The following is a 26,615-nucleotide window of genomic DNA, read 5'->3' as shown; positions in this document are numbered from 1 at the left end:
GTTTTGTTTATATTTTCCGATATGAACCACCTCCCCGTTTTTCACTGGTCTGCGCGTTTCTAGGGAGAATTGGAGAGGAAATCTCAAATCTACGGAGGTCGATTCGTAACCCTAGCCATGGTTTGCTCAATGCTATTTCTTCCATTGAGATTGATTCTATCAAATGCCTTTTTATTAGTATTAAAGACTTCATTTTTGTGTATTGCAGTCGCTCGTATCAAATGAGGAGTTCCAGCACATTCTGCGTGTGCAGAACACTAACGTCGATGGGAAGCAGAAGATAATGTTCGCTATGACCTCCATCAAGGGCATCGGCCGCCGTTTCGCTAATATTGTCTGCAAGAAAGCAGATGTCGATATGAACAAGAGGTCATTTTCCTTTACTTTGTTCGCTTATTTTTTAGATGAGTAATATTCAGATTTAATTTGCTAGTTTCTATCTCAATCTGCATTTTACTTTCTTGATTTAGCTTTTTCGGTCCAATGAGTCGAAGAACTTAACCTTAATTTATTTGTGTATCAATGCTTGACCATCGAACTATAAATTAGTAATTTTCGGTGTTGATATTTTGGGGGAGCTGAATTACAATACCGTGATTGTGAGGTTTGGGGATCATGGAAAGTTGTGTTCTTGTTTGGAACACTAGTGTCTTTGCCTTAGTGTATCTTTCTTTAAACTGTTATTCTTGGTTGTGCCATTTTATGTGTCGACTGTTTTTACGAAAGACACTAGTAGATTCTTGTTTTACACCTTTTTTATCTTGATTAAAATCTTGACTTAGGAAATTTGTATTGAATATTAAAAATCTTGTCGTTTGACCCTGAATATGGTTATGATGTACCTCTTCAGTATTGCCACCTGATGGTCTTCATTTTAGGGAAAAATTTGTGATCCACTAGCCTTGAGGTTTTGGGACATGTGTCTCTGTCTGTCAGTTTTAGTTCTCGATTGAAATATTTTGATGCTGTTGTTTAATCTTAACCAGGGCTGGTGAACTCACTGCTGCTGAACTCGACAACTTGATGGTTATTGTTGCAAACCCTCGCCAATTCAAGATTCCAGACTGGTTTCTGAACAGGAAGAAGGATTACAAGGATGGAAAGTTTTCTCAAGTCACTTCAAATGCTCTGGACATGAAACTCAGGGATGATCTCGAGCGTTTGAAAAAGATCAGGTCACACATCACATCTCTCATCCTTGTCTTGGCCTCTAAATTTGCAGTGTTATTCAAATCTGCGGGATTTACTTTTGCAGGAACCACCGTGGGCTTCGTCACTACTGGGGTCTTCGTGTGCGTGGACAGCACACCAAGACTACAGGGCGCAGGGGAAAGACTGTTGGTGTCTCAAAGAAGCGATAAGCCCTCCTCTCTCTTTCACTTCATGTTTTAAGGACAGTTTTGGCTTTATTTTTGGCATTCCAGAAGCTCTTTTATGTACGAAGTTTTAATCATTTTTAGTTTTGATGGATTTCGTATCCCATATTGCTTTTGACCATATGATTTCCATGTGATTCGGTATTACATTGGATAGAAACTTAGGTTTTTTTGGAACCCTTCGTACCTGTTGCAAAATAGACAATTTTCAAGGGAGTAATGTTTTGTTTGCCTGGAGAATTTTTCTTTCAATTGACTTGAGATGGCCTAACTGGAAAAGAACACGGTATAATGAGGTTGAAATGAATACAACGAGTAATAAAGAGCAACTTATCATAAAACGATTAATGCAACTTTTCATTGCTTTTCATTAGTGCAAAGTCACCCATCTACGAAAAGGACGAGGATTCTGTCCTCATCTTAATGAAAAGAAAAAGAAGAAATTAGACTTGGCATTAGGGTCGAAGAAAGAAAAGTGAAGGGCTACCCAATATTCTGCAATTGTCAAATTTGGGATCCTTTCTTTTCTTGGATTGCGTGGGGGGGACACTCGATGTTCTGTTCCATCGTATTCTGGTAAAGATAGGTCACTAACAATTTCATGTTTGGACTGTATCAACTTTAAATATATCGTGTGCTTGGTTTTAGCCATTTAATTAAATTCAATACATCAATTAAAGGATTCTTTGTTATTTGCATATAGAGAATTACAGTTAAAGGAACGTAATTTGAGATGCATGAACTGATGAAAATTTCATATAAGATGTACGTAAAAGGGACAATGATGGATTTAATTTTTAGCCAAAAGTATCAGTAGAGCCAAAGAAACCATAGATCTGTCCCATAAGAAACGTTTCAAAAACATATAGAAATCAACTCAATAAATATTGAAATACATGTAAGATATAATCCAACAGTATATGATGCAACGGCACGGGCTACGCCTCAACTAATATAGCATATTTGTAGTCAAATGCTGTCACAAATCATTTCGACACATCTTCAATTCACACTACACGAGTGTGCGTATGCATGTAGACACAAGCACAACAGTAGCCCGGTAGCTTGCAAATTCGCAGGTACAAAACAAGAAGCTTGCAAATTCACAGGTTACAAAACAAGATGATAAAGGTCATGCAGACATCCACAGTTGCGAGCACATGCGCGCAAACATGTTTATTAAGGAACCTTACTTGGTTATGAGAGATACCATATCATGACTAATTACGAATGGAAGACAAATACCAGCACATTTTTGCACAACCTTAGGATAACTAGATAATAATGGCTTATATATTCCCAATTCACTGTTTGGAAGGAGACGGTAACGCTATCAGAAGCAACAGATAGATTCACCTGAGGAATGCTTAACGAGTTTTACTTATTTCATGGAGTAATGCTTGTATTTCCAAACTGAATATACCAAAGACGAAAATCCCAAGTTTGAGACGCCGCTCAATTGTCACAAGCCCCTATCCCAACTTGATATCCAGTGACTACAATATATGTACCCGATGTTTAAGTCATACATGCGCAAACTGATCTGATGCTAAACATAAAAAAATCACCCAATAATTATTCACACAGCGTATAAGATTTTGCCCTACAACCCGAATCTCGCAAAGTGTTAAAAAAAACTTCGCCAATCTGGCCACACAATCTATCAGCTTTGTCCTTTAATGGGGGAAAAAACAAGAACAGGATAAAGTGAGCATAAGTTATTCGAACAAGTTTACCAGCTCTTTGAAGAGATTAATATGATTCTACTAAGAAGCTTCAAGAATTAATTCAAAATCTAGGAAAGAAACATGGATATATTTTTGGGTGTTTGTGAAAGCATAATCGAGCAGATTAAATCCTACAGAAGTTGATATAGAATTTACTGTACAAGAACCAGCCTCCTAGCTCCCATATCCCCACCATCTTCCTCCTCCGCTGCCGCCCCTTTCGGCACCGTAACCACCAGCTCTCCGTCGCGGTAGCCTGCGGAAGCTAGCTCCGGTCTGGTCGACTCCGGCAGCCGAAACCTCCACAAATCAAGCTCGAACTCCGTGCCCGGAAAGTCGACAACGCTGTTTCCCCTGATAAGAATCTTGGTGACCCCAGGATAGATCTCGATAGCATCCGCCCTCACGTCGCCGGTGATATCTTCGGTCACGGCGGCGAATCTGAGGGATTCGGGGGTTTCTTCGATTGAAACATCGGCGTCTGCGTGGAAGGGAAGCTCCAGAACCTTCTCGAAGATGTGGGGCAACCGCCGCAGCTTCTTCTGCCGGCAGCTGTTCGCCTGAGCAAGCAAGGATGCGACGTCGTATCGGAGAGTGGCGTTCCGCTGCCGAGGAACTGGGTGAATCTTCATCCTTAAAAATTCCAGATGAATTGAGAAAATGGAAGCCCGGATAGCAATCTCTCTGGTTTTTCGATCAAAAATCTGAGTTGAAAATGGAAGCGCAATCGAAATTTTGAATTGAAGTTTGAATTTTTACAAAAACCCGATCAAAATCCGAATTGGATAACGGAAACCCATTAAAATTTAACACGAAGATGGAATTTTTACGAGGAGGGGAAGAAGAGAGTGATTATCTGGTGGATTTCGGGTGTGGAAAATGCTTCAGGAAAATGAGCAGGAGAATGATGATTGAGGCCTGCGCAATAGTATTGTTTATATTTTGTTAATTACTCTAAATTATGTATATATACTTTTATATATTATAAAAAATTTTCTTTTTAGTTCTCTGAATATTCCATCATTTTTTCACTGCTTGAAATCTTTAATACATTGTATAATTTTTATTAAAAGAATTATATGAGTTTTTAAATAATTAAATTCATGATTATATTAACTTACAATAATACGATAATGATATATTATTACAATTTTATTTGTACATTGTTTATCCATATTTTATTTTTAAAATTTTAAATTTAGTGTACGTCAGATTGTATGTTTTTTAATGAACAATTATCATCCGTTTATTGCAATGACATCGGTATGCCAATTTGTGGATATGAAACTGACGGGCCTCCACTTGTTTTTAGGCAAATTTGTAATTTTATTGATTAAAATCATTCATTATAAGTATAATCAATCAAGATGAAAACTCATCATTCCTTCAAACAAATGAAAAATGGGAGGAAGTAGAAAAATTAGTTAAATTAAGCGCTATAGAATTAGATAACCGATGAATATGAATAAGGTCTGAGATGATCGGTCCTGAAATTCTTTGCCGGATCTCAGTGGCACATACTCAGCCCAAAACTTATTGTGTAGTTGTGACTGATTGCACTTTCATTAAGGAATCCGTAGCAACCTGAACATCTGAAAAGTTCCTGTCATATAATAACTTTACCCCTTCTAGAATTTCCAAAAGCTTACCATGAACTACCGAGAGGGGCTTGCTGATTTGTTTACCAAACGCCAACAAAAGTCAGCCTTGTTTGTCTCTGACTACCCCACTCACGCTGAATCTGCCTAAGCTCTCATTCACACAAGCATCAGTATTTAGTTTCAAAGAACTCATTACATGAGGTTTCCATTATTTTTCACAATGTCGCCTCGGATTTGTTGCATAGGTGTTTCCCTTCAAAATTGATGTACGAAAGTCCGTGAGCATAGTTTTGTCCCAAGTAATGGATGTCGGTATTTGTTTCCTCCCATCTCTATGTATATCGTCCTGTCTTTCCTTCCAGAGTACCCAACCATGTATCGCAAATTCCTCAAACTCAAACTTTGTCAATTGCGCCTTTATCCATAAACAGAATTCGATTATATTTTCACCCTTGGCAGATTTCACCCAGTCAGCAAATGGTATGGTCTTCCAAAGGTGTTTAACAGCAGTACATCGAAACAAAAGCATGGAAAGTTGAATCAAAAGGAAAACCATCCTCGGATACGACTCGTGGTACGATGGTTGGAACTGTCTCTTCCTCTGCTGCTCCCTCAAGATCTCCTTCCTACCATCCTCGGATCGCAATTCCCTACTAACTGCAGCCTCATAAGTAGTGACGTCCAACATGCGAACGTCATGCTTTATGTCAGCCCGCAACCCATCAACAAATTGTCTCAGTTTATCCGGTGCACTGTCAGCAATAAGGGGTACGAAGCGACACCCCCTCTCGAACTGTGTAATGTACTCCACCACAGACTTGTCCCCCTGACGGAGACTCATGAACTCCCGGATCATGCGGCTGCGCACATCCTCAGTGAAATACTTGGCAAAGAACATACGTCTGAATTCTGTCCAATTCAAAGTAGGTAGGTTCACGCCTCTAACAGCGCCCTCCCACCAAGAGGCTGCATCCCCTCTCATCATATAAACCGCACACTTGACCCTGTCCACATCAGTAATCCCCATGTAGTCAAAGATAGACTCCAGTGATCGAATCCATCCCTCAGCAATGAGCGGATCAGTGGTGCCTATAAACTTCTTTGGTCCCTTCTTCTGGAACCGTTCAGCCACATCCTCATCATGGGTAAGCCTAGGTCGTGCAGCTTGCTGCTCTAACAGACCAGTGATCCCCGCCATCATATTTGCATTGGCCTGCTCCAATGCTGTAAGCGGGTTCTGCGGAGGTGGAGGTGGAGGATTCCCGCGTCGGTTCATCTGTCTAGGAGGCATACTGCACCTCCAAATATTTCTTCGCGTAAATTTCAATTCATAACTAATTTTTTTTTGACTTTAAGACTGTCGTAACTTTAAATTCTCATTTTCATAAATCATTAAAAATATAACTCTTGTGTCCCATGCATAAATCATAATTTAAAACGCTTAAAACTTACAGACTGGCAGTGCGGCTTCTGAGCTCCGAGAAGCAGACTAGTCACCCTCCAAGGACCATGACTCTGATACCAAATGAAACGACCTATGACTTCTACTGATTTTTTTTTTTTAAAAAAACTCTCTGATAATAAAATAATGAATATAAATATATATATGCTCATACATATATATATCATACTTAAAAATAACTTTACTTAATTTAAAATAAAAAATACACAAAAGATACAATAAAAGTACACGCATGCAATTAAATACTTCAAATTAATTACTAAATAATAATTTATAAGAATGCCATAATAAAATTTCTAAATAATATTTCTTTCACAAAAATTCATGAAAACTTAGAAAATAAATACTTAAACGTAAAATCCATGCATATACTAAAAATCTATAATAATAAAACATATGCGGAAATAAATGTTCTAGTCTCAACATAAAATTCATCTTAGAGGCATAGGTCACGGGTTCTAGCCGCCTGGAAACTCATACGCCCTCGCCGCCAGTCGGGAACACATTATCCTTATTGACATTTTGCTCACCTGCACCATTTAAATCTAGTGAGCCTAGAGGCTCAGCACGTTCTATCCTTACATAACCAAATGAAACCACACACAAGCACACATCATATAAAATACGTGAATAATAATTATACGTGCATGATCTTAAAATTATATGCATATAAACATGAAATAAAATAATTATACTGATTTATCATAATGCTAAACATATATCATCATACTTAATAAATCTCATAAAATAACTTATCATGATTTTTTAGTTCTCAACAGGTCGTATCCATGTCGGTGACATCATACTAAGCGATTGATCAATCTATAAACCAACGTACGCGGCGGTGGGGTTTCCACCTCTGTGCTGCCACTTCACCAGCCCTCTCAGCTCGATCCATAAGCTCATCATACTTATACATCATTAGGAAGGTCACCGGGCCCAGGTATCCCGGCCTCCAACCACATCACTTTCCACCTTCACTTCAACATCCATAAAAAAATATATTTTTCTTAACATGCATTTAAACTTATCATAAAAATTTTTACATGATGCATGAACTTGAAAATTCTCACTTATTTCTTTATTTTCATGAAAATTTGCCCGTAAATATATATTTAATTTATTTTCTTAAAAATCATATTTATATAACAAATAAAATACATGCATATATTAAATATATATTTACGGTTCATTCATTTTTCCAAGGACTTGTTCGAGCTGCTGACCCCTCCCTTAAACTTAAGCTCATAAAAATTCTAGACTGACTCAATAACTGACCTTAGGCCTATTAACTTATATTTCAGCTCAAATGTATTATTCAATCCCAATTAATACTTAACCTTACACAATAAATTTCTTAAGCCCATTAACCACTTAATCTGCTCATTAAATCATAACTTAAACTATTAATGAAAATAAATTAAAATACCCAAGTCCAACCAATATAACCCGGACCCAAACCCGGACTCATCTAACTTAACTCAAAATATTTTAGACCCAACTCGGACTCAAGAACCCGAGCCCGGCCCCCAAAACACCAAAATTCAGAACTTAAGCTAGGCTGTCCCATGAGTCTATGACCAACGACCAGCAGCCCTATATGGGCTTTGACCGCCTGACTCCGGCCACCACCGGCCAAAGCACCACCCAACCTACCTAGCACACATCCAGAGGGTTCCAACAAGACAAACCCCAGCCCATAACTCATCCTATGGACCCGAAACCAGTCCCTTCTTCCTTTACCTAAAATCTGCTCGCGCGCAGAACACCAACTTAGACTTCAGGCTGTTCGGCCGCCCATCTCCGGCCATTACCAGCCGGAAACCCACCTGGAGAACCTTTCCCAAGGTCTTGGGGTTCTAACACAACTGGAACCAGCCTCTAACTCGCACCATACAGCCTACACGATCAATTCTCCCAGAACTACTCAACCTGCGCGCCTGGTGCATGTTTCTGTTCTTATTTCGTTTTTAGCCTATTCCTGGTTCATGAACCAATACAAGTCGATCCTAGGGACCCTAACTCAGACCTCTAACCATGGATCAGCATGCTGGAACGTGTCATAGAAGAAAAACGTGAGAAAATCTGATATTCAAGCCATAAACGTGGACTGCTAAAAAATTCATGCATGATCTTCAATCAAAACCACATACACATGCAAAATCAATCCTTTTATGCATAAATCAGTGTAATATGACTCAAATTTTGTTCAAGAAGGGAATCGAAACGTGCCTTTGTGATTTATTCACTCGAATATACGTTACAGACGCGTAGATTGATCTCCGGGACGAACGTTAAGTCGAACTCGTGATTTTTCTTCAAAGTAATCGTGTTGTGTGTGCTGTGAAGGGAGAGGGTCTGCTGGTTTTCTGAATGGAGGCGGCTGATTGTTTAGACGTGATGTAGGGGAAGGAATGAGGGAGATTTCTAGGTATATATTTGTGTGTATAATGGGTTGGGTTAATTAAATAATTAAAATAAATTAGACACTTCTAAGCCCACAAAAATATATGATATAAATCTTTTATTTTTCGTAATAATAAATTAAGGGGATTTAAAAGCATTTTAAAAGCCCATAAAATGGCTCATTTTAGTGAAAAATGGGATTCTATACATATATATATATATATATATATATATTAAAACTATTATTTTCTAAAATAAAATCTTAAAATACTAATTTATAATTCATAAAAATTCTAGTAATTAATTTTTGGATGAAAACTTTTATCTCGTTCGTCCACGGTCACGTCTATGCTATCGCAAAATAACCTTTATTAAATAAATTCGTAAATTCCATAATAGCGGGTTAAATGCTGTAATAACATTTAAAACATGCACATAAATCACATAATTCACATAATAAGTCATAAAATTAATTTAACACATTTTTACTTTATTTTAAAATCATTAAATCTCCTAGTTATGCATGTGAATTTACGTGACGAATTTATGGGCGTTACAATTCTCTCCCCCTTAAATGGAATTTCATCCTCGAAATTGAAACGAACTCTGGGCAAGAACAAGTTTCCTCATGTAGTTCCGAATACAACAATTTAATGCGTTAAGTAAAATTACCCGTGATGCGCAAAGTATCCGGTACTTCTTCCTCCGCCTGCATCACATAGACTCGTCTGGCGGCATTCTTCTTGGGACAGTGCAGCATAATGTGTCCCGGTTCCTTGCAATGGTAGCACATGCCTTCCCTTCATGCACGGTCCTGTATGGGGCTTCTGGCATTTCTGGCAGAGAGGTAGTTCTTTTGCACGAGGAACGATAGCTTCCTGCTGTCTCAGTGGATTTGGGCCCTTCGACGGCCCAGTGGACTGCTTCTTTGCATCCTGCCATCGATACGACTCGTGGTACGATGGTTGGAACTGTCTCTTCCTCTGCTGCTCCCTCAAGATCTCCTTCCTACCATCCTCGGATCGCAATGCCCTACTAACTGCAGCCTCATAAGTAGTGACGTCCAATATACGAACGTCATGCTTTATGTCAGCCCGCAACCCATCAACAAACTATCTCAGTTTATCCGGTGCACTGTCAGCAATAAGGGGTACGAAGCGACACCCCCTCTCGAACTATGTAATGTACTCCACCACAGACTTGTCCCCCTGACGGAGACTCATGAACTCCCGGATCATGCTGCTGCGCACATCCTCAGTGAAATACTTGGCAAAGAACATACGTCTTAATTCTGTCCAATTCAAAGTAGGTAGGTTCACGCCTCTAACAGTGCCCTCCCACCAAGAGGCTGCATCCCCTCTCATCATATAAACCGCACACTTGACCCTGTCCACATCAGTAATTCCCATGTAGTCAAAGATAGACTCCCGTGATCGGATCCATCCCTCAGCAATGAGCGGATCAGTGGTGCCTATAAACTTCTTTGGTCCCTTCTTCTGGAACCGTTCAGCCACATCCTCATCATGGGTAAGCCTAGGTCGTGCAGCTTGCTGCTCTAACAGACCAGTGATCCCCGCCATCATATTTGCATTGGCCTGCTCCAATGCTGTAAGCGGGTTCTGCGGAGGTGGAGGTGGAGGATTCCCGCGTCGGTTCATCTGTCTAGGAGGCATACTGCACCACCAAATATTTTTTCGCGTAAATCGCAATGCATAACTAATTTTTTTTTGACTTTAAGACTGTCGTAACTTTAAATTCTCATTTTCATAAATCATTAAAAATATAACTCATGTGTCCCATGCATAAATCATAATTTAAAACACTTAAAACTTACAGACTGGCAGTGCGGCTTCTGAGCTCCAAGAAGCAGAATAGTCACCCTCCAAGGACCATGGCTCTGATACCAAATGAAACGACCTATGACTTCTACTGATTTTTTTTTTAAAAAAACTATCTGATAATAAAATAATAAATATAAATATATATATATGCTCATACATATATATATCATACTTAAAAATAACTTTACTTAATTTAAAATAAAAAATACACAAAAGATACAATAAAAGTACACACATGTAATTAAATACTTCAAATTAATTATTAAATAATAATTTATAAGAATGCCATAATAAAATTTCTAAATAATAATTCTTTCACAAAAATTCATGAAAACTTAGAAAATAAATACTTAAACGTAAAATCCATGCATATACTAAAAATCTATAATAATAAAATATATGCGGAAATAAATGTTCTAGTCACAACATAAAATTCATCTTAGAGCAATGGTCACGGGTTCTAGCCGCCTGAAAACTCATACGCCCTCGTCGCCAGTCGGGAACACATTATCCTTATTGACATTTTGCTCACCTGCACCATTTAAATCTAGTGAGCCTAGAGGCTCAGCACGTTCTATCCTTACATAACAAAATGAAACTTCACACAAGCACACATCATATAAAATACGTGAATAATAATTATACGTGCATGATCTTAAAATTATATGCATATAAACATGAAATAAAATAATTATACTGATTTATCATAATGCTAAACATATATCATCATACTTAATAAATCTCATAAAATAACTTATCATGATTTCTTAGTCTCAACAGGTCGTATCCATGTCGGTGGCATCATACTAAGCGATTGATCAATCTATAAACCAACGTACGCGGCGGTGGGGTTTCCACCTCTGTGCTGCCACTTCACCAGCCCTCTCAGCTCGATTCATAAGCTCATCATACTTATACATCATTAGGAAGGTCACCGGGCCCAGGTATCCCGGCTCCAACCACATCACTTTCCACCTTCACTTCAACTTCCATAAAAAAATATATTTTTCTTAACATGCATTTAAACTTATCATAAAAATTCTTACATGATGCATGAACTTGAAAATTCTCACTTATTTCTTTATTTTCAAGAAAATTTGCCCGTAAATATATATTTAATTTATTTTCTTAAAAATCATACTTATATAACAAATAAAATACATGCATATATTAAATATATATTTACGATTCATTTATTTTTCCAAGGACTTGTTCGAGCTGCTGACCCCTCCCTTAAACTTAAGCTCATAAAAATTCTAGACTGACTCAATAACTGACCTTAGGCCTATTAACTTATATTTTAACTCAAATGTATTATTCAACCCCAATTAATACTTAACCTTACCCAATAAATTTTTTAAGCCCATTAACCACTTAATCTGCTCATTAAATCATAACTTAAACTATTAATAAAAATAAATTAAAATACCCAAGTCCAACCAATATAACCCGGACCTGAACATGGACTCATCTAACTTAACTCACAATATTTTAGACCCAACCCGGACTCAAGAACCCGAGCCCGGCCCCCCAAAACACCAAAATTCAGAACTTAAGCTAGGCTGTCCCATGAGTCTATGACCAATGACCAACAGCCCTATATGGGCTTCGACCGCTTGACTCTGGCCACCACCGGTCAAAGCACCACCCAACCTACCTAGCCCACATCCAAAGGGTTCCAACAAGACAAACCCCAGCCCATAACTCCTCCTATAGACCCGAAACCAGTCCCTTCTTCCTCTACCTAAAATCTGCTCGCGCGCAGAACACCAACTCAGACTTCAGGCTGTTCGGCCGCCCATCTCCGGCCATTACCAGCCAGAAACCCACCTGGAGGACCTTTCCCAAGGTCTTGGGGTTCTAACACAACTGGAACCAGCCTTGAACTCGCACCATACAGCCTACACGATCAATTCTCCCAGAACTGCTCAACCTGCGCGCCTGGTGCATGTTTCTGTTCTTATTTCGTTTTCAGCCTATTCCTGGTTCATGAACCAATACAAGTCAATACTAGGGACCCTAACTCAGACCGCTAACCATGGATCAGCATGCTGGAACTTGTCATAGCAGAAAAACGTGAGAAAATCTGATATTCAATCCATAAACGTGAACTGCTCAAAAATTCATGCATGATCTTCAATCAAAGTCACATACACATGCAAAATCAATCCTTTTATGCATAAATCAGTGTAATATGACTCAAATGGTGTTCAAGAAGGGAATCGAAACGTTCCTTTGTGATTTATTCACTCGAATATACGTTACCGACGCGTAGATTGATCGCCGGGACGAACGACAAGTCGAACTCGTGATTTTTCTTCAAAGTAATCGTGTTGTGTGTGCTGTGAAAGGAGAGGGTCTGCTGGTTTTCTAAATGGAGGCAGCTGATTGTTTAGACGTGATGTAGGGGAAGGAATGAGGGAGATTTCTAGGTATATATTTGTATGTATAATGGGTTGGGTTAATTAAATAATTAAAATAAATTAAACAATTCTAAGCCCACAAAAATATATGATATAAATCTTTTAATTTTCATAATAATAAATTAAGGGGATTTAAAAGCATTTTAAAAGCCCATAAAATGGCTCATTTTAGTGAAAAATGGGATTCTATACATATATATATATATATTAAAACTATTATTTTCTAAAATAAAATCTTAAAATACTAATTTATAATTCCTAAAAATTCTAATCATAAATTTTTGGATGAAAACTTTTATCTCGTTCGTCCACGGTCACGTCTATGCTATCGCAAAATAACCTTTATCAAATAAATTCGTAAATTTCATAATAGCGGGTTAAATGTTGTAATAACATTTAAAACATGCACATAAATCACATAATTCACATAATAAGTCATAAAATTAATTTAACACATTTTCACTTTATTTTAAAATCATTAAATCTCCTAGTTATGCATGTGAATTTACGTGACGAATTTCTGGGCGTTACAATCTCCATCTCTACGGTTTACCCAAGTGTAGAATTCTCCCATACAGTGCAAGTCTTGAATTTCACAAACATCCAAGGCATCTCGAAAGGCTTTCATTTGCGATGGTGCTTTTCGATTGCCACCTAATTTTTCACTATCAAATAAGATTTCATTGAAATCTCCTCCTATTAGTCATGGATACCTTATGAATTCTGATCATCCATATAACGCAGAAGGTCCCAAGAGAAATGTCTCAACGATTCATCCGGTTGCGTAAAACCCTGTAAATCTCCATATGTCATCCGCCTCCCCAATCGTACAATCGATATGTCCAGTGAAGTCAGATCTTATCGAAACCACCACCGATTCCTTCCAAAGTAAGGCCAGACTTCCGCTCTTACCCACACTGTGTAGTAACCCGTACCCTATTTTACGTTAATTAAATATTAATCATGATTAAGGGTTAATAAATATATGATCAAGGTATTAAATGAGTTGAACTAATTTTAATCAAGTCAATTTTGAATTCCGAACGAAGAAAAGAGTACACACAGTGAAACATGTATATACAAATTCTATTATGCTATGATATATCCGAATGTATATATATATATATATGGATATATGTACTGAGATACATGTATGTATATATATATCTATCAGGCATCATCCTCCACGTCATATCATCATCTCCAATTTCCGTCACCTTTTCTCTCTACTCCACCGACATCTTCTTGCCGCCGTAACTCCGTCGACGGTTACCGAAACTCGAAAGTAAATATATCGTTGGACTCCTCGCTACGAGATCTTTCCATTGAAATCCATATCGCCTATTTTTAGAGAGATCCGGCGAAATCGAATTTCCGATAGCCGCCGCTTTCTCGCCGTCGTTCAGCCATCTCCGGCCACCAAAACGTGAAATCGAATATATGGTTGGAATCGTCTCGACGAGACCTAGCTATTTCTACCAAGTTTGCAAAGTTTCGTCGTGATTTCCGGAAACCCGAAGTTTCGACCGCCGCCTTCGCCGCCCCGTTTCGCCGCCGTAAGTCGCCGGAAACTTGAAATTGATTGAGGCGTTTTGTTCCTTATGTCGTAAGATTCGTTTTGATATAATATTTTGCAGAAATACCAAACTCCGACGACGACTGATTTTCCAGTCGCCGCCACTGTCTCTGTCGCCGGACCGCCGTTGATTTTATTTAATTTTTGGGTTTGTTTCGAAGCTTTGACATAATTTTGAACACATCAACGGGCTAACTACGGACAAAGGTATGGTCCGGGAATATTATTAAAAAATAGGAGTATCTGCTAGCTTAGTTAAGGCTTGTAGATAATAATTAGTGATACAATAAATATTTGATTGTAGGCTTGAAATCTAGGTCCTGACGTAGACTCGAACTATTACGTAGAAGGTACGTAAATATTGACTGAGATAGCCAGCGAGTATGCATATTTATATGTTGCATTTTTACGTGGCATGATGTATGTTTTACTGACTTTATATTCATATATCATGTGCACATACACGTTGAGCCTATTTTCTTTGACATAGTCATGATAGTAGGGCCGCTCAGCTCTACACCGGTTTATGGTCTAGCACTAGTAGTGTAGCGGAGACGGATACGTCTGGCTACTACGGTGTTTTAGACGAGTGTGGCTGTACCCAGAGGTTGATCCGCGAGGTTCCGGCACTCATTTAGGCGCCTAGTCTGAGCATGATTTGATGGATTACCCGATGTCCAGTCATCATATGCATGCATCATATTTATATGTTTACTCATGTTTAAGTACTGGGCGTTAATCGCTCACGTCCTTGGTATTATCTTGGACAACCCATTCTACGGGACAGGTTCCAGGTCGGACAGAGCAGGAGGTTCGAGGCAGGACTAGAGGGGCTGTTAGAGAGTATATTATACAGCAGGAGTTGATATAGCTGTATAATAATATATTTTAGTTTTTATTGTATATATTTCAATATGGTTGTATCACTACAGAATTGGGTTTTAGTACCGGTTGTTTTCTGCTGGTTTATGTATATTATGGGTTATGTTTCCGTAAGTTGTACTCTTATATTTAAGTATTTTAATTAAGTTGATTGTATGCTTGTTAGTAGGTGACTCAAAGTAGGGTCACTACACACTGTCCATTACAAAGCAACTCGAGAAACCCAATTTAATTTTCAACCATCTACAATTCACCTCCCTCATTCTGATTTCCGATAAGAATAAGAGATCGGGTGCTTTTAGGCGACTAAGCACCTGTAGTGACCCGCACCATGATTATCTACTAATCAGAACTTAAGAATGCAATTAATCAATAAAATAATCTTAATCAGAGTAACTGCGGAATTAAAGTAAGTCAAATACCAAGTAAGCAAGCCCTAGTGGTCAAGCCTGCTATCCAGCCTTGGTCACCACCTAACCTCCCTGTCTCCGGGAGAACTACCTGCAACTGCCCCATGGATTAGGGCATCCAGCAAACAGAAAATAACCAGAAATGAGCCTAACATGCTCAGTACGAGAGTATGAGTATACACTATTATATCCGCATAAATGCAAATGAACTGGGTACCAAGACAATCAGATCAAGAAACTAGCTCATAGACCGGGCCCAGGGTATATAGCACGCTGCGCCGTCGCCTCAGGAGGTGGCTCATATTCCCAGTGGATAATGGTGAATTGATACTAGTACAAGTGTCCAACCATCACGGTGACCTAACACAAGACTTATGTATCCAACCATCCACAAACTCGTAGGGTGAGCGCCCTACTAAAGAATATCTCTAAGGTAAAGGCTCAATATGCTCATGTATGCAACATACAGTCATGGCATGCTGTATATAATGGCATATAAAACATGCAATCATATAATCCATTCAAACACATAATACATGCATACTCAATCTTGATATGTCGAATAATACTTCCGTACCTTACTAAGGCAGATCTTAGAAGCCCCCATCTAGGTCAAAGCCTACCATGCAGCACTACAATGCATAAATAACCATGCATTACCTAGCATGTCAAACATCACTTACTAGGCTCTAAACGCCTTAATTAAACTATAGACTAATTCCTATTTCCTATAGGAAACCAAAGCCATACCTTCGCCCGTCGTCAGCCCGCTAATGTTGCATGCCCCAGAACTTGGGCATAGCCTAGCTACGACCACTGGATGCTTCGCCAGAGCTCCGCCGCCCGGCCGCTACTGCGGACACTGTCCGCTAAAAAAACACTATTTCCTACTCCAACTCTTAAAGAAAGAGTCCCGAAGCCCTTAAAATAGAGCCATTACCGAGAGAGGAGAGAAAATTTGACATTCAAAATGAGAGCCTCAGACCCTTTTTTATAGGCCTGGGTTCGGACTAGGGGTGCAAAAGAACCGAATCGAGCCGAATAATGGTAAAATTTTAAGGCTCGAATTCGGCTCGATAAAATTATATTCGAGTTCGAGCTCGATTCGAAGTTTGATAATTTCAAATATTTTGGCTCGAGCTCGGCTCGAAATGAAGTTCGAGTTCGAGTTCGGTTCGAAATATTCGAACCTATTCGTGAACTATTCGGATATTATGGTTCGAAAAGCTCGAAATGTTCAAAAAAATTTGAAATGTATATATTTTTATTATATAATTATATTATATTAATTAAATATTAAGGCTCGCGAACTATTCGCGAACTATCGAACAGAGTAATTCCGGCTCGAGTTCGGCTCGAAAAAAAGTTCGAACATGTTCGAATTTGGCTCGAGTTAGATAAGCTCGAATACGAATCAAATATTTATCGAGCGGGCTCGTAAAGCTCACGAACAGGTTCGGTTCGTTTGCACCCCTAGTTCGAACGGTCCGAACTGGGTTCGGAGGCTCCGATCCGGGCATGATTTCCACGTGTAGAGTGTATTTTGACACCTCAATCTGGAGGTGAGTTCGGACAGTCCGAACAGGGTTCGGATGGTCCGAACTGCCACTTGTCCGAGCCACTTTAGACACCTGGACCCTGCTGAGTTCGGACGGTCCGAACTAGGTTCGAACGGCCCGAACTGGTCCGCATGCTTTAAACTGTTTTGGTCTTTCGAACTCATTTTGGACCCCCCCCGGGACCTACCTACCATTTTTGGACGTTTCGTATCTGATTTTCCACTTATTTTCACCAAATAAGGACTCCTTGAACATGTTTTAACACTTTTAAAATTATATGTCAATTTATAACATATTTAAAATCACTTAATCTTATAAAATGGAACCGGGCTACTACATTCTTCCCTTACTTAAGATATTTCGTACTCGAACAATCTTAAGTACTGAATGCAGTAAAATACTGAATAAACATCTTTTTATTAAAACTGATTCATTTACAAGTTACAATCCGAAAATACAACAATTCAAAATAGCTCTGGATAATCTGTACGCATATGACTCTCAAGTTCCTAAATGGCCTCCTCAGTGCCTCGGCGTTGCCACTGTACTAGAACAAGAGAAATGGTCTTGTTGCGTAACACCTATCCTTAAGACCTATGATACGTAAATGTCTCTCCACGTATGTCAAATTCGAGTCTAACTGTACCTCAGACCGTTGTAAGATATGAGACTTATCTGCCATATACCATTGTAACAGTGAAACATGGAACACGTCGTGAATACTAGACAAATACGATGGTAAAGCCAACCCGCAAACCAAATCTCCAACACTTTCCATAATCTCGAATGGAACAATGTTCCTAGAAGATAGCTTACCCTGGAGACCAAATCTCAAAATTCTGCGAAATGGGGAGACTTTCAGGAACACTTTCTCTCCCACTTCGAACTGCGAAGATCTGCGCTTGAAATTTGCATAGTTAGCTTGTCGATCTTGTGCAGTCTTAATTCTCTTCTTGATTTGTCCAACAATATCAGCAGCGTGTTGGAATAACTCTGTTTCCTCTATTTGTCGCTCCCCCACTTCTTCCAAGAACAGTGGAGTATGAAATCTTCGCCCGTACAACGCCTCAAACGGAGCCATCCTAATACTGCGATGGTAATTGTTGTTGTACACAAACTCAATCAATGGCAACTGATCTTGCCAAGCTGGACCAAAATCCAAAGAACATGCTCGCAACATGTCTTCAATAGTACGAATCGTGTGCTCTGACTGTCCGTCAGTCTCTAGGTATTTCTTAGCCTGACATCTTGATGAAATTCTATCATCACTAGGTAACAACCCAAAAAGATCAAAATAGCCAACTGTTCGAAGAAAATCCATCTAGAACAAACATTCATGCATCCTGATGAATCACATCATCTCTGGAAAATATTTGGCTTACTAGAATATTATAGGTAAAAGATCTAGAACTATTCAATGAAAACATGCAAATTCTCAAGTACTCATTTAAACAATGATGAATCTTTTATTCAAAATAACCACGTTAATCTCAAAGATTACAACACTTGAACCACTAATTCAGGTTCTAATACAATCTTTATTACAATCCCATATAATACATAACTTAATCAAAGGAGTACACTAAAAAATGTACAATACAACAATAACTGAGTACATCAAATACTGAAATCTTTAATACATCTTATTACAACTGAAATACTATTTACAATAAAATACAGTATTTAAACTCCTGCGGAATTCTTTCATTCCGTCTACTGATCTTGAACATGAAGTTTTTCTCATGTAAGAAGACCTTCTTCATCGCAAGATCTCAAAGATATATAAAAATATATCCTATTAGAGATGTCCAAAGCTTTCTGAGACAACCTCTTGGTAGGATCGAACGGGGTGCCTTCCTTGGTCGACGCAGAATGGATGACTGCATGGCACACATTTTGTTCAACCCTGCGAAGCACCTGGCGTTGAAAACTGGATCTTCTCTTCCAGCTCCATCCTGCTGGGATTCACATAATACGAACCTTTGATGCCAACCTTGGCAATGACAATCTTGGAAGAGCCTAGACATCCTGCTATTCCATTTTCTGATACTGCTATTGTCATTGAATCCAACTTGTAATCCTACAAAGGATAACCCAAATTCAATACTATGTCCCAAATAATCTTATTGCATGCTCTGATACCATAAATGTAGTGACCTGCACCGTGATCACCTACTAATCAAAACTTAAGCATGCAATTAATCAATAAAATAATCTTAATCAGAGTAACTGCGGAATTAAAGTAAGTCAAATACCAAGTAAGCAAGTACTAGTGGTCAACTCTGCTATCCAGCCTTGGTCACCACCTAACCTCCCTGTCTCTGGGAGAACTAACTGAAACTGCCTCATGGAATAGGGCATCCAGCCAACAGAAAATAATCGGAAGTGAGCCTAACATGCTCAGTACGAGAGTATGAGTATACACTATTATATGCGAATGAATGCAAATGAACTGGATACCAAGACACTCAGGTCAAGAAACTAGCTCATAGACCGGGCCCAGGGTATATAGCACGCTGCGTCATCACCTCAGGAGGTGGCTCATATACCCAGTGGATAATGGTGACCTGATACTAGTACAAGTGTCCAACCATCACGGTGACCTAACACAAGACTTATGTATCCAACCATCCACAAACTCGTAGGGTGAGCGCCTACTACAGGATACCTCTAAGGTAAAGGCTCAATATGCTCATGTATGCAACATACAGTCATGACATGCTATATATAAAGACATATAAAACATGCAATCATATAATCCATGCAAACACATAATACATGCATACTCAATTTGGATATCTCGAATAATACTTTCGTACCTTACTAAGGCAGATCCTAGAAGCCCCCATCTAGGTCCAAGCCTACCATGCAGCACTGCAATGCATAAATAACCATGCATTACCTAGCATGCCAAACATCACCTACTAGGCTCTAAAAGTCTTAATTAAATTATAGCACACTCCTTATTTCCTATAGGGAACCAAAGCCATACCTTCGTCCATCATCAGCCCGCTGATGTCGCATGCCCCAGAACTTGGGCATAGCCTAGCTACGACCCCTGGATGCTTTGTCAGAGCTCCGCCGCCCGGCAGCTACTGCGGACACTGTAACGCCCCGTTTTTATCTTAAATGAGTTTATTTGAGTTAATCGGAGATTGTAGAGTTCACGAGCCGACTTGATTTTGATCAGGGTCCATTTTGAAAATTTTGAATTTTTCAGGGACTAAAACGCAAATATTGAGTTTAATATATTATCTACACTTGGAAGAGATTTGACTTAGTCTCTATTGCTTCTCCTTCTTCCCTTCCATCGTGTTCTTCCATTGGAGCTTGGGGAAACGCTTCTTCAAGCTTTCAAAATCCAGTCCGAGCTCGATCCGTCCGTTAGAAATTAATTCTGAAGGCATATTATCGATCACTGCAGTGAGAGCTCTGTTATATTGTAAGTGTTTCTTCGATCGGATATGTTTTGTTTTTTGGAGGTTGTTAGAATCGATTTAGATTCTAGTATGTTGTTCTAGACAGAGTTCTGATCGTTTATTATCTGTCGGTTTTGAATTAGAGCGACATTCGGATTTGTTATGACTTTTGGAAGCCATTTTCGAAAACTTGGATTTTGAGATTGATGGGTTTGCTTTGTTATTGTTGTTTTGGGCATTGATATGAGGTTATATCAGTATTGAACTGCTGTCTGCATTTCCGGTTTGTTCAGTTTATAGCCGTTATGCCGTCGGTTTGAGTTTTGGGTTTTCGAATCGTTTTTTGTATTGATTGAAGCCTTGTCTTGTGAGTGATCGTGGTTGTTGATCAACTCATGTATTCGTACAGATTCATTGGATTTGTCGAGCCCTGTGTTAGCAGCATTGTTCGTCGAGAGTTGGACGAAGAACGGTAAAGAGATTTCCTTGAACCGTTGTTTGTTGTTTAGGTTGTATAGTTGTTGATACAATCTTTTGTTGTAGCTTGTCCGGAGTTGGATCTACGACATTGAAAGGTAAAAGTAGTCATCGTAGCGGGATAGCATACTTGGGATAGTTGGTTCTCAAGTTTCCCTTTCAAATCACATATTGCATCAATACTTGTTCTAGCATGTGGAACTTGTATTTTGGGTTTTTATTTGAGTTGTTTATGTGGATTATGTTTATGTTTCTGTTCTGCATTCATCTTGAGCCTACGTTGATTCAGCGGGCAGAACCGCCCTTTTTGTTTCGACGTTTGGGAACTATGATTGAGTGGCCTAGGTCGTAGTCGTATCGCCTAGTGCTAGCATACTCATTAGGGTTGCTCAAATTCTAGAGGAGCGAGATATGTGGCACCACCTTGATTGGGAGAGTCGGTGAGTTGTCACATGATCTCATCCTCGGGATCCCAAAAGCACAGCAGCAATCCTTTGTTTATCAGACTTGATATCCCGGTTTAAAGACATGCATTTCATTACATTGTTATTGATTGTGTTGTTGTCTTGGAAGCATGTTTATTGTTGTATTACTTGATATGTTGCTTTTACTGGGATTATCATTCTCACCGATTATCCGGCTGATGCTTTGTTTTGTATGTGTACTTGGCAACAGGAAGGGCAGGATCAAGTCAGCATAGACCTGGTTAGCGTCCAGAGCAAGAGATAGAAGTGAGACTCGTTTAGAAGTCGAATCAGCATGTCAACCTAGTTATGTTTTGCGAACATGTTTAGTCATTCGAACTTCTCGTAATTGTTTTGTAAGAAAGAATCGATGTAGGTACTACCGTATTGAATGTTTCTCTTCCCTAAACCTTTCTTGTATTGTTTTGGCATGTCAAATACTATTAATGCAAGTGTTTAGGTTTTGATTGAGTAAATTTCAGTGCCTTCACTTTTCTGGGCGAGGGGACGGCGCGGGCGCATGGCCTCCTTGCTAGGTATGAGCGCGGGCGCACTGCCTTAGGCGCGGGCGCGCTGGTATTTGCGGGGCTTAGGCGCGGGCGCACGAGCCTCCTTTTAAAAAATATATATATATATATATATATATTATTGGTTTCTTGTTTACACATCGCTTGCTTCTCTGATATTAGTGGATTAGAAATGAGGTCTCACATTAATTGGTATCAGAGCGATAAGATTCTTGGTTGAACTAGAGTGAGCGGGTAGATTGAGTCTGCGTGTATTGGCTCCTCGCATGTGTTTGAATTATTTTAACTGTGTACTTAATTCCATGCGAGCATGCTTTATTATTGAAATTATTGAATTACATGGTTTTGTGATTTAAATTTATAAAGCATGATCTACTTGAGATATAATTGTTTCTGTTATCGACCGGTATCCGGTATTCCAAGCGGTTGTAAGGGCACTGATTGTAGCGATTGAGATATCTCGTGTCCTAACCTTTGTTATTCAGATGGGTCCTCGTCGAGTGATAAACAGAAACACACCGCCAGTTATCCTTGCGACTGAGCAAGCTAGCACTGAAGTTGATCAGTTGGATGCTTCAGCAACGCCTATGGAAACCTTGCTGAAGAGGTTTCAGTCGTTCAATCCGCCGTTATTGATGGGTTCAGAAAATCCAGTTGACTGCGAGAGTTGGTTGGATGATATTGATCAGCTGTTCGATTCCATTGATTACACAGATGACCGCAGAATCAGGTTAGTCATTCATCAGCTACGTGGGGTTGCTAAGAGCTGGTGGATCATGACAAAGAAAGCAATGGAGAGTAGAGGTACGGAAGTTACTTGGACTCTTTTTAAATCTGAATTTTATAAGCGGTTTTTCCCTATCTCGTATCGCAAAGATAAGGGAGCAGAGTTTGCCAATCTGAGGCAAGGGAATCTGAACATTGAAGAGTACGTGGCTAAGTTCGATAGTCTGTTGCGTTTTGCACCGCTAATTCCCGGAGATGAAGAAGCTAAGGCAGATCAATTCATCAATGGTTTGAACCCCGACGTCTTCACGTTGGTAAACACCAACAGGCCTAACAACTTTGCGGATGCCATGAATTACGCAAAGGGAGCAGAAGCGGGCTTGTGGAGGCAAAGAGGTAACCAGGTAGCACCTCAGCAATAGAGGCAGTATCAGAACCCACCATCTCAGTATCAGAATCAGCCACCGCAGCATCAGAACCAGCAGCAAAGGTATGAAGGTGGAAACAGTGGGGGAAACAGAAAAGATCAGTACAAAGCAAGAGGTAAACAGTTCAAGAGGCAGGGGAACAGTTCTTCTAGTTCCAGTGGTTCGAAGCAATTTGGTTCAGGACAGAGTTTTGGATCTTCAGCCATGTACTGCAGCAAGTGTGGGGGAAGACACTCACCGGATCAATGTGTGGGAGTCTTCGGTAATTGTAACACCTGTCAGCAATCGGGACACTTCTCTAAGGTGTGCCCTCAGCGTAACAGAGATAGAGCTCAGAGTGGAAGTTCATCTCGACCTACAGCTCAACCCGAGAGGCAGTCTTCTGCAGTGCACTCTTTCCAGCCTCAGCAGCAGAACAGACAGGGAGGTAACTCTAGTGCGAACCAGCCTCCGAGACAGCAGGCACGAGTCTTTGCTTTGACAGAGGATCAGGCTCAGGCAGCACCTGACGATGTTATAGCAGGTAACTGTTCGATTTTCGGTTATTCTGCTCATGTTTTGATAGATATAGGTGCTTCCCATTCCTTTATCTTTGAGAAATTTGTGTTATTGCATGCTTTGCCAACTGAATTGTTGCCTATAGTAGTAGCTGTTACTTCACCTTTGAGTGGAGGAATTGTTTCTGTCAGGCTAGTCAGGAACTGTGAACTTTGTTTTGAGGGGAATTTGTTAGAATTCGACTGTATTGTGCTTGGGTTGTCAGATTTTGATTGTATTGTCGGTATTGATGCTTTGACCAAGTACAGGAAAACAGTTGATTATTTTCTGAAGGTTGTCAGGTTCAGACCTGAAATGGCAGACGAGTGAAAATTCTTTGGTAAGGGTTCTCGATCTAGAATCCCTTTGATTTCAGTGTTATCTATGACTCGTTTGTTACAGAGAGGTGCAGAAGGATTTTTGGTTTATGTGGTTGATGTACTGAAATCTAGCCCAGCTTTGGTTGACTTACCAGTGGTTAGAGATTTTGCTGATGTGTTTCCGGAAGATGTTCCTGGATTGCCACCTATTCGAGAAATCGAATTCACTATTGACTTAGTGTCAGGTACTCAACCTATTTCAAAAGCTCCTTATCGTATGGCGCTTATTGAATTGAGAAAGTTGAAGGAGCAGCTTGAGGATTTGATTGCCAAGGGATACATCAGACCTAGTGTATCGCCTTGGGGTGCTCCTGTGCTTTTTGTTCGGAAGAAGGATGGTTCTATGCGGCTCTGTATCGACTACCGCCAATTGAATCAGGCTACAGTTAAGAACAGATATCCTTTACCCCGAATAGATGACCTTTTTTATCAACTGCAGGGTTCTTCTGTCTACTCTAAGATTGATCTGAGGTCAGGTTATCACCAGTTGAGAGTGCGAGAGGAAGACGTTCATAAGACTGCATTCAGAACGAGGTATGGTCATTTTGAGTTTATAGTCATGCCGTTCGGTTTGACTAACGCTCCAGCGGTTTTTATGGGTTTGATGAACCGTATCTTTCAGCATTTTTTAGATGAGTTCGTCATTATCTTTATCGATGATATTCTTATCTACTCGAATAACTGTACTGACCATGCAGAGCACTTGAGGATCGTACTACAGATTTTACGAGTTGAGCAGTTGTTTGCCAAGCTAAGTGTGAATTCTGGTTATATCGAGTTGTCTTTCTCGGTCATATTATTTTTGAAAATGGGATTTCTTTCGATCCCAGCAAGATTGAAGCGGTTATGAATTGGCCTAGACCTACTTCAGTGCCGAAGATCCGAAGCTTCATGGGTTTATCTAGTTATTACCGTCGTTTCATCGAGGGTTTATCGTCTATTGCCAAGCCAATTACCCAGCTGACTCAGAAGAATGCGCCTTTTGTCTGGACTACAAATTGTGAGGCTAGCTTTGTTGATCTGAAGAGGAGACTGACCAGTGCTCTAATTCTTTCTATTCCGAAGGGTACTGGAGGTTTCACAGTCTATTGTGATGCTTCTAACCGAGGCTTGGGTTGTGTTCTTATGAAGCATAAGCATGTGATAGCGTATGCATCGAGACAGCTGAAACCGCACGAGACTCGTTATCCGGTTCATGATCTTGAACTAGCTGCGATCGCCTTTGCTCTGAAGATCTGGCGTCACTATCTGTATGGTGAGTCTTTCGAGATCTTTTCTGACCATAAGAACCTTAAGTACTTGTTTTCACAGGCAGAGCTGAATATGAGACAGAGAAGATGGTTAGACCTGTTGAAGGATTTCGACTGTGAAATCATCCGGGAAATTCGAATGCAGTTGCAGATGCCTTGAGCCGAAAGCTTTGTTCTTTATCTCTTTCTACTATTGGTGTTTCTCAGTTGATCGATGATTGTTGCACTTCTGGTTTAGAGTTTGAAACAGATAGGGAGACTATCAGAGTGTTTGCTATTCAAGCCGAACCGGAGTTGTTTGTTGTAATCAGAGAAGCACAGAAGTCTGAGCCGAGCATTCAGGTTTCAGTAGAAAAAGTCAGATCTGGGAATCAGTCTGAATTCCAGGTTAGAGATGATGTTTTGTTTGTGAATAACCGCGTTGTTGTGCCTGATATTTCGGAGTTGAGACAGCGTATTCTCCGAGAGGCTCATTGCAGTCGGTTTAGTATTCATCCTGGAGGTCGTAAGATGTACAACGATCTGAAGATTCAATTTTGGTGGAAGATAATGAAGAGCGACGTAGCGAGGTTTGTATCTCGGTGTTTGAATTGTCAGCAAGTGAAAGCAGAGCGGAAGCGACCAGGAGGTCTGTTGCACAATCTATCTGTTCCTGAATGAAAATGAGATCACATTTCCATGGATTTTGTCATGAAGCTACCACGATCCATTCGAGGATGCGATGCCATTTGGGTAGTGATCGACCGATTGACGAAGTCTGCGTGTTTTATTCCGTACAAGATGACGTATTGCCATGATCAGATGGCTGAGTTGTATGTTAGCAATGTTTTGAGATTGCATGAGGTGCCGAAGTCGATCGTTTCAGACCGAGACCCTAGATTCACTTTGCACTTCTGGCACAGTCTTCAGGAGGCACTTGGTACTCGATTGCATCTGAGTACAGCTTATCATCCTCAGACTGATGGACAGTCAGAGCGAACTATCCAAACGTTAGAGGATATGCTGCGAGCGGTAGTGCTAGACTTTGGCACTAGTTGGCAGGATTCTTTGCCTCTTGTCGAGTTTTCTTACAACAGCAGCTTCCAAGCAAGTATCGGTATGGCGTCTTTTGAGGCATTGTATGGTAGAAAGTGCCGATCTCCGT

The 26,615-nt window shown here is 39.8% G+C and overlaps 2 protein-coding genes across 2 annotated transcripts; one reads left to right on the top strand and one right to left on the bottom strand.

Moving 5' to 3' along the window:
- On the top strand, positions 1-1,601 carry LOC140874859 (small ribosomal subunit protein uS13z/uS13y/uS13x). The gene is made up of 4 exons (XM_073278309.1): positions 1-120; positions 209-369; positions 987-1,175; positions 1,256-1,601. Exons 1-4 carry the CDS (start codon positions 118-120, stop codon positions 1,359-1,361), a joined length of 459 nt encoding a protein of 152 aa, XP_073134410.1. The 5' UTR covers positions 1-117; the 3' UTR covers positions 1,362-1,601.
- A 630-nt stretch (positions 1,602-2,231) lies between these two features.
- Positions 2,232-4,014, bottom strand: LOC140875729 (uncharacterized). Its single transcript, XM_073279506.1, has one exon. The coding sequence runs from the start codon at positions 3,733-3,735 to the stop codon at positions 3,256-3,258; it is 480 nt and encodes a 159-aa protein (XP_073135607.1). The 5' UTR covers positions 3,736-4,014; the 3' UTR covers positions 2,232-3,255.
- Positions 4,015-26,615: the final 22,601 nt, after the last annotated feature.

The sequence above is a fragment of the Henckelia pumila genome, chromosome 1 (genome assembly GCF_033568475.1).
Source record: "Henckelia pumila isolate YLH828 chromosome 1, ASM3356847v2, whole genome shotgun sequence".
NCBI lineage: Eukaryota > Viridiplantae > Streptophyta > Magnoliopsida > Lamiales > Gesneriaceae > Henckelia > Henckelia pumila.
This window is presented reverse-complemented; position numbering and strand designations above follow the sequence as displayed.

Excerpts from the sequence above, each read along its gene's own strand:
- LOC140874859 (XM_073278309.1), top strand. Across the intron at positions 370-986 it reads GATGTCGATATGAACAAGAG|GGCTGGTGAACTCACTGCTG; the intron begins GTCATTTTCCTT and ends AATCTTAACCAG. Across the intron at positions 1,176-1,255 it reads GAGCGTTTGAAAAAGATCAG|GAACCACCGTGGGCTTCGTC; the intron begins GTCACACATCAC and ends TTACTTTTGCAG.
- LOC140875729 (XM_073279506.1), bottom strand. The coding sequence starts at position 3,735 with ATGAAGATTCACCCAGTTCCTCGGCAGCGGAACGCCACTCTCCGATAC.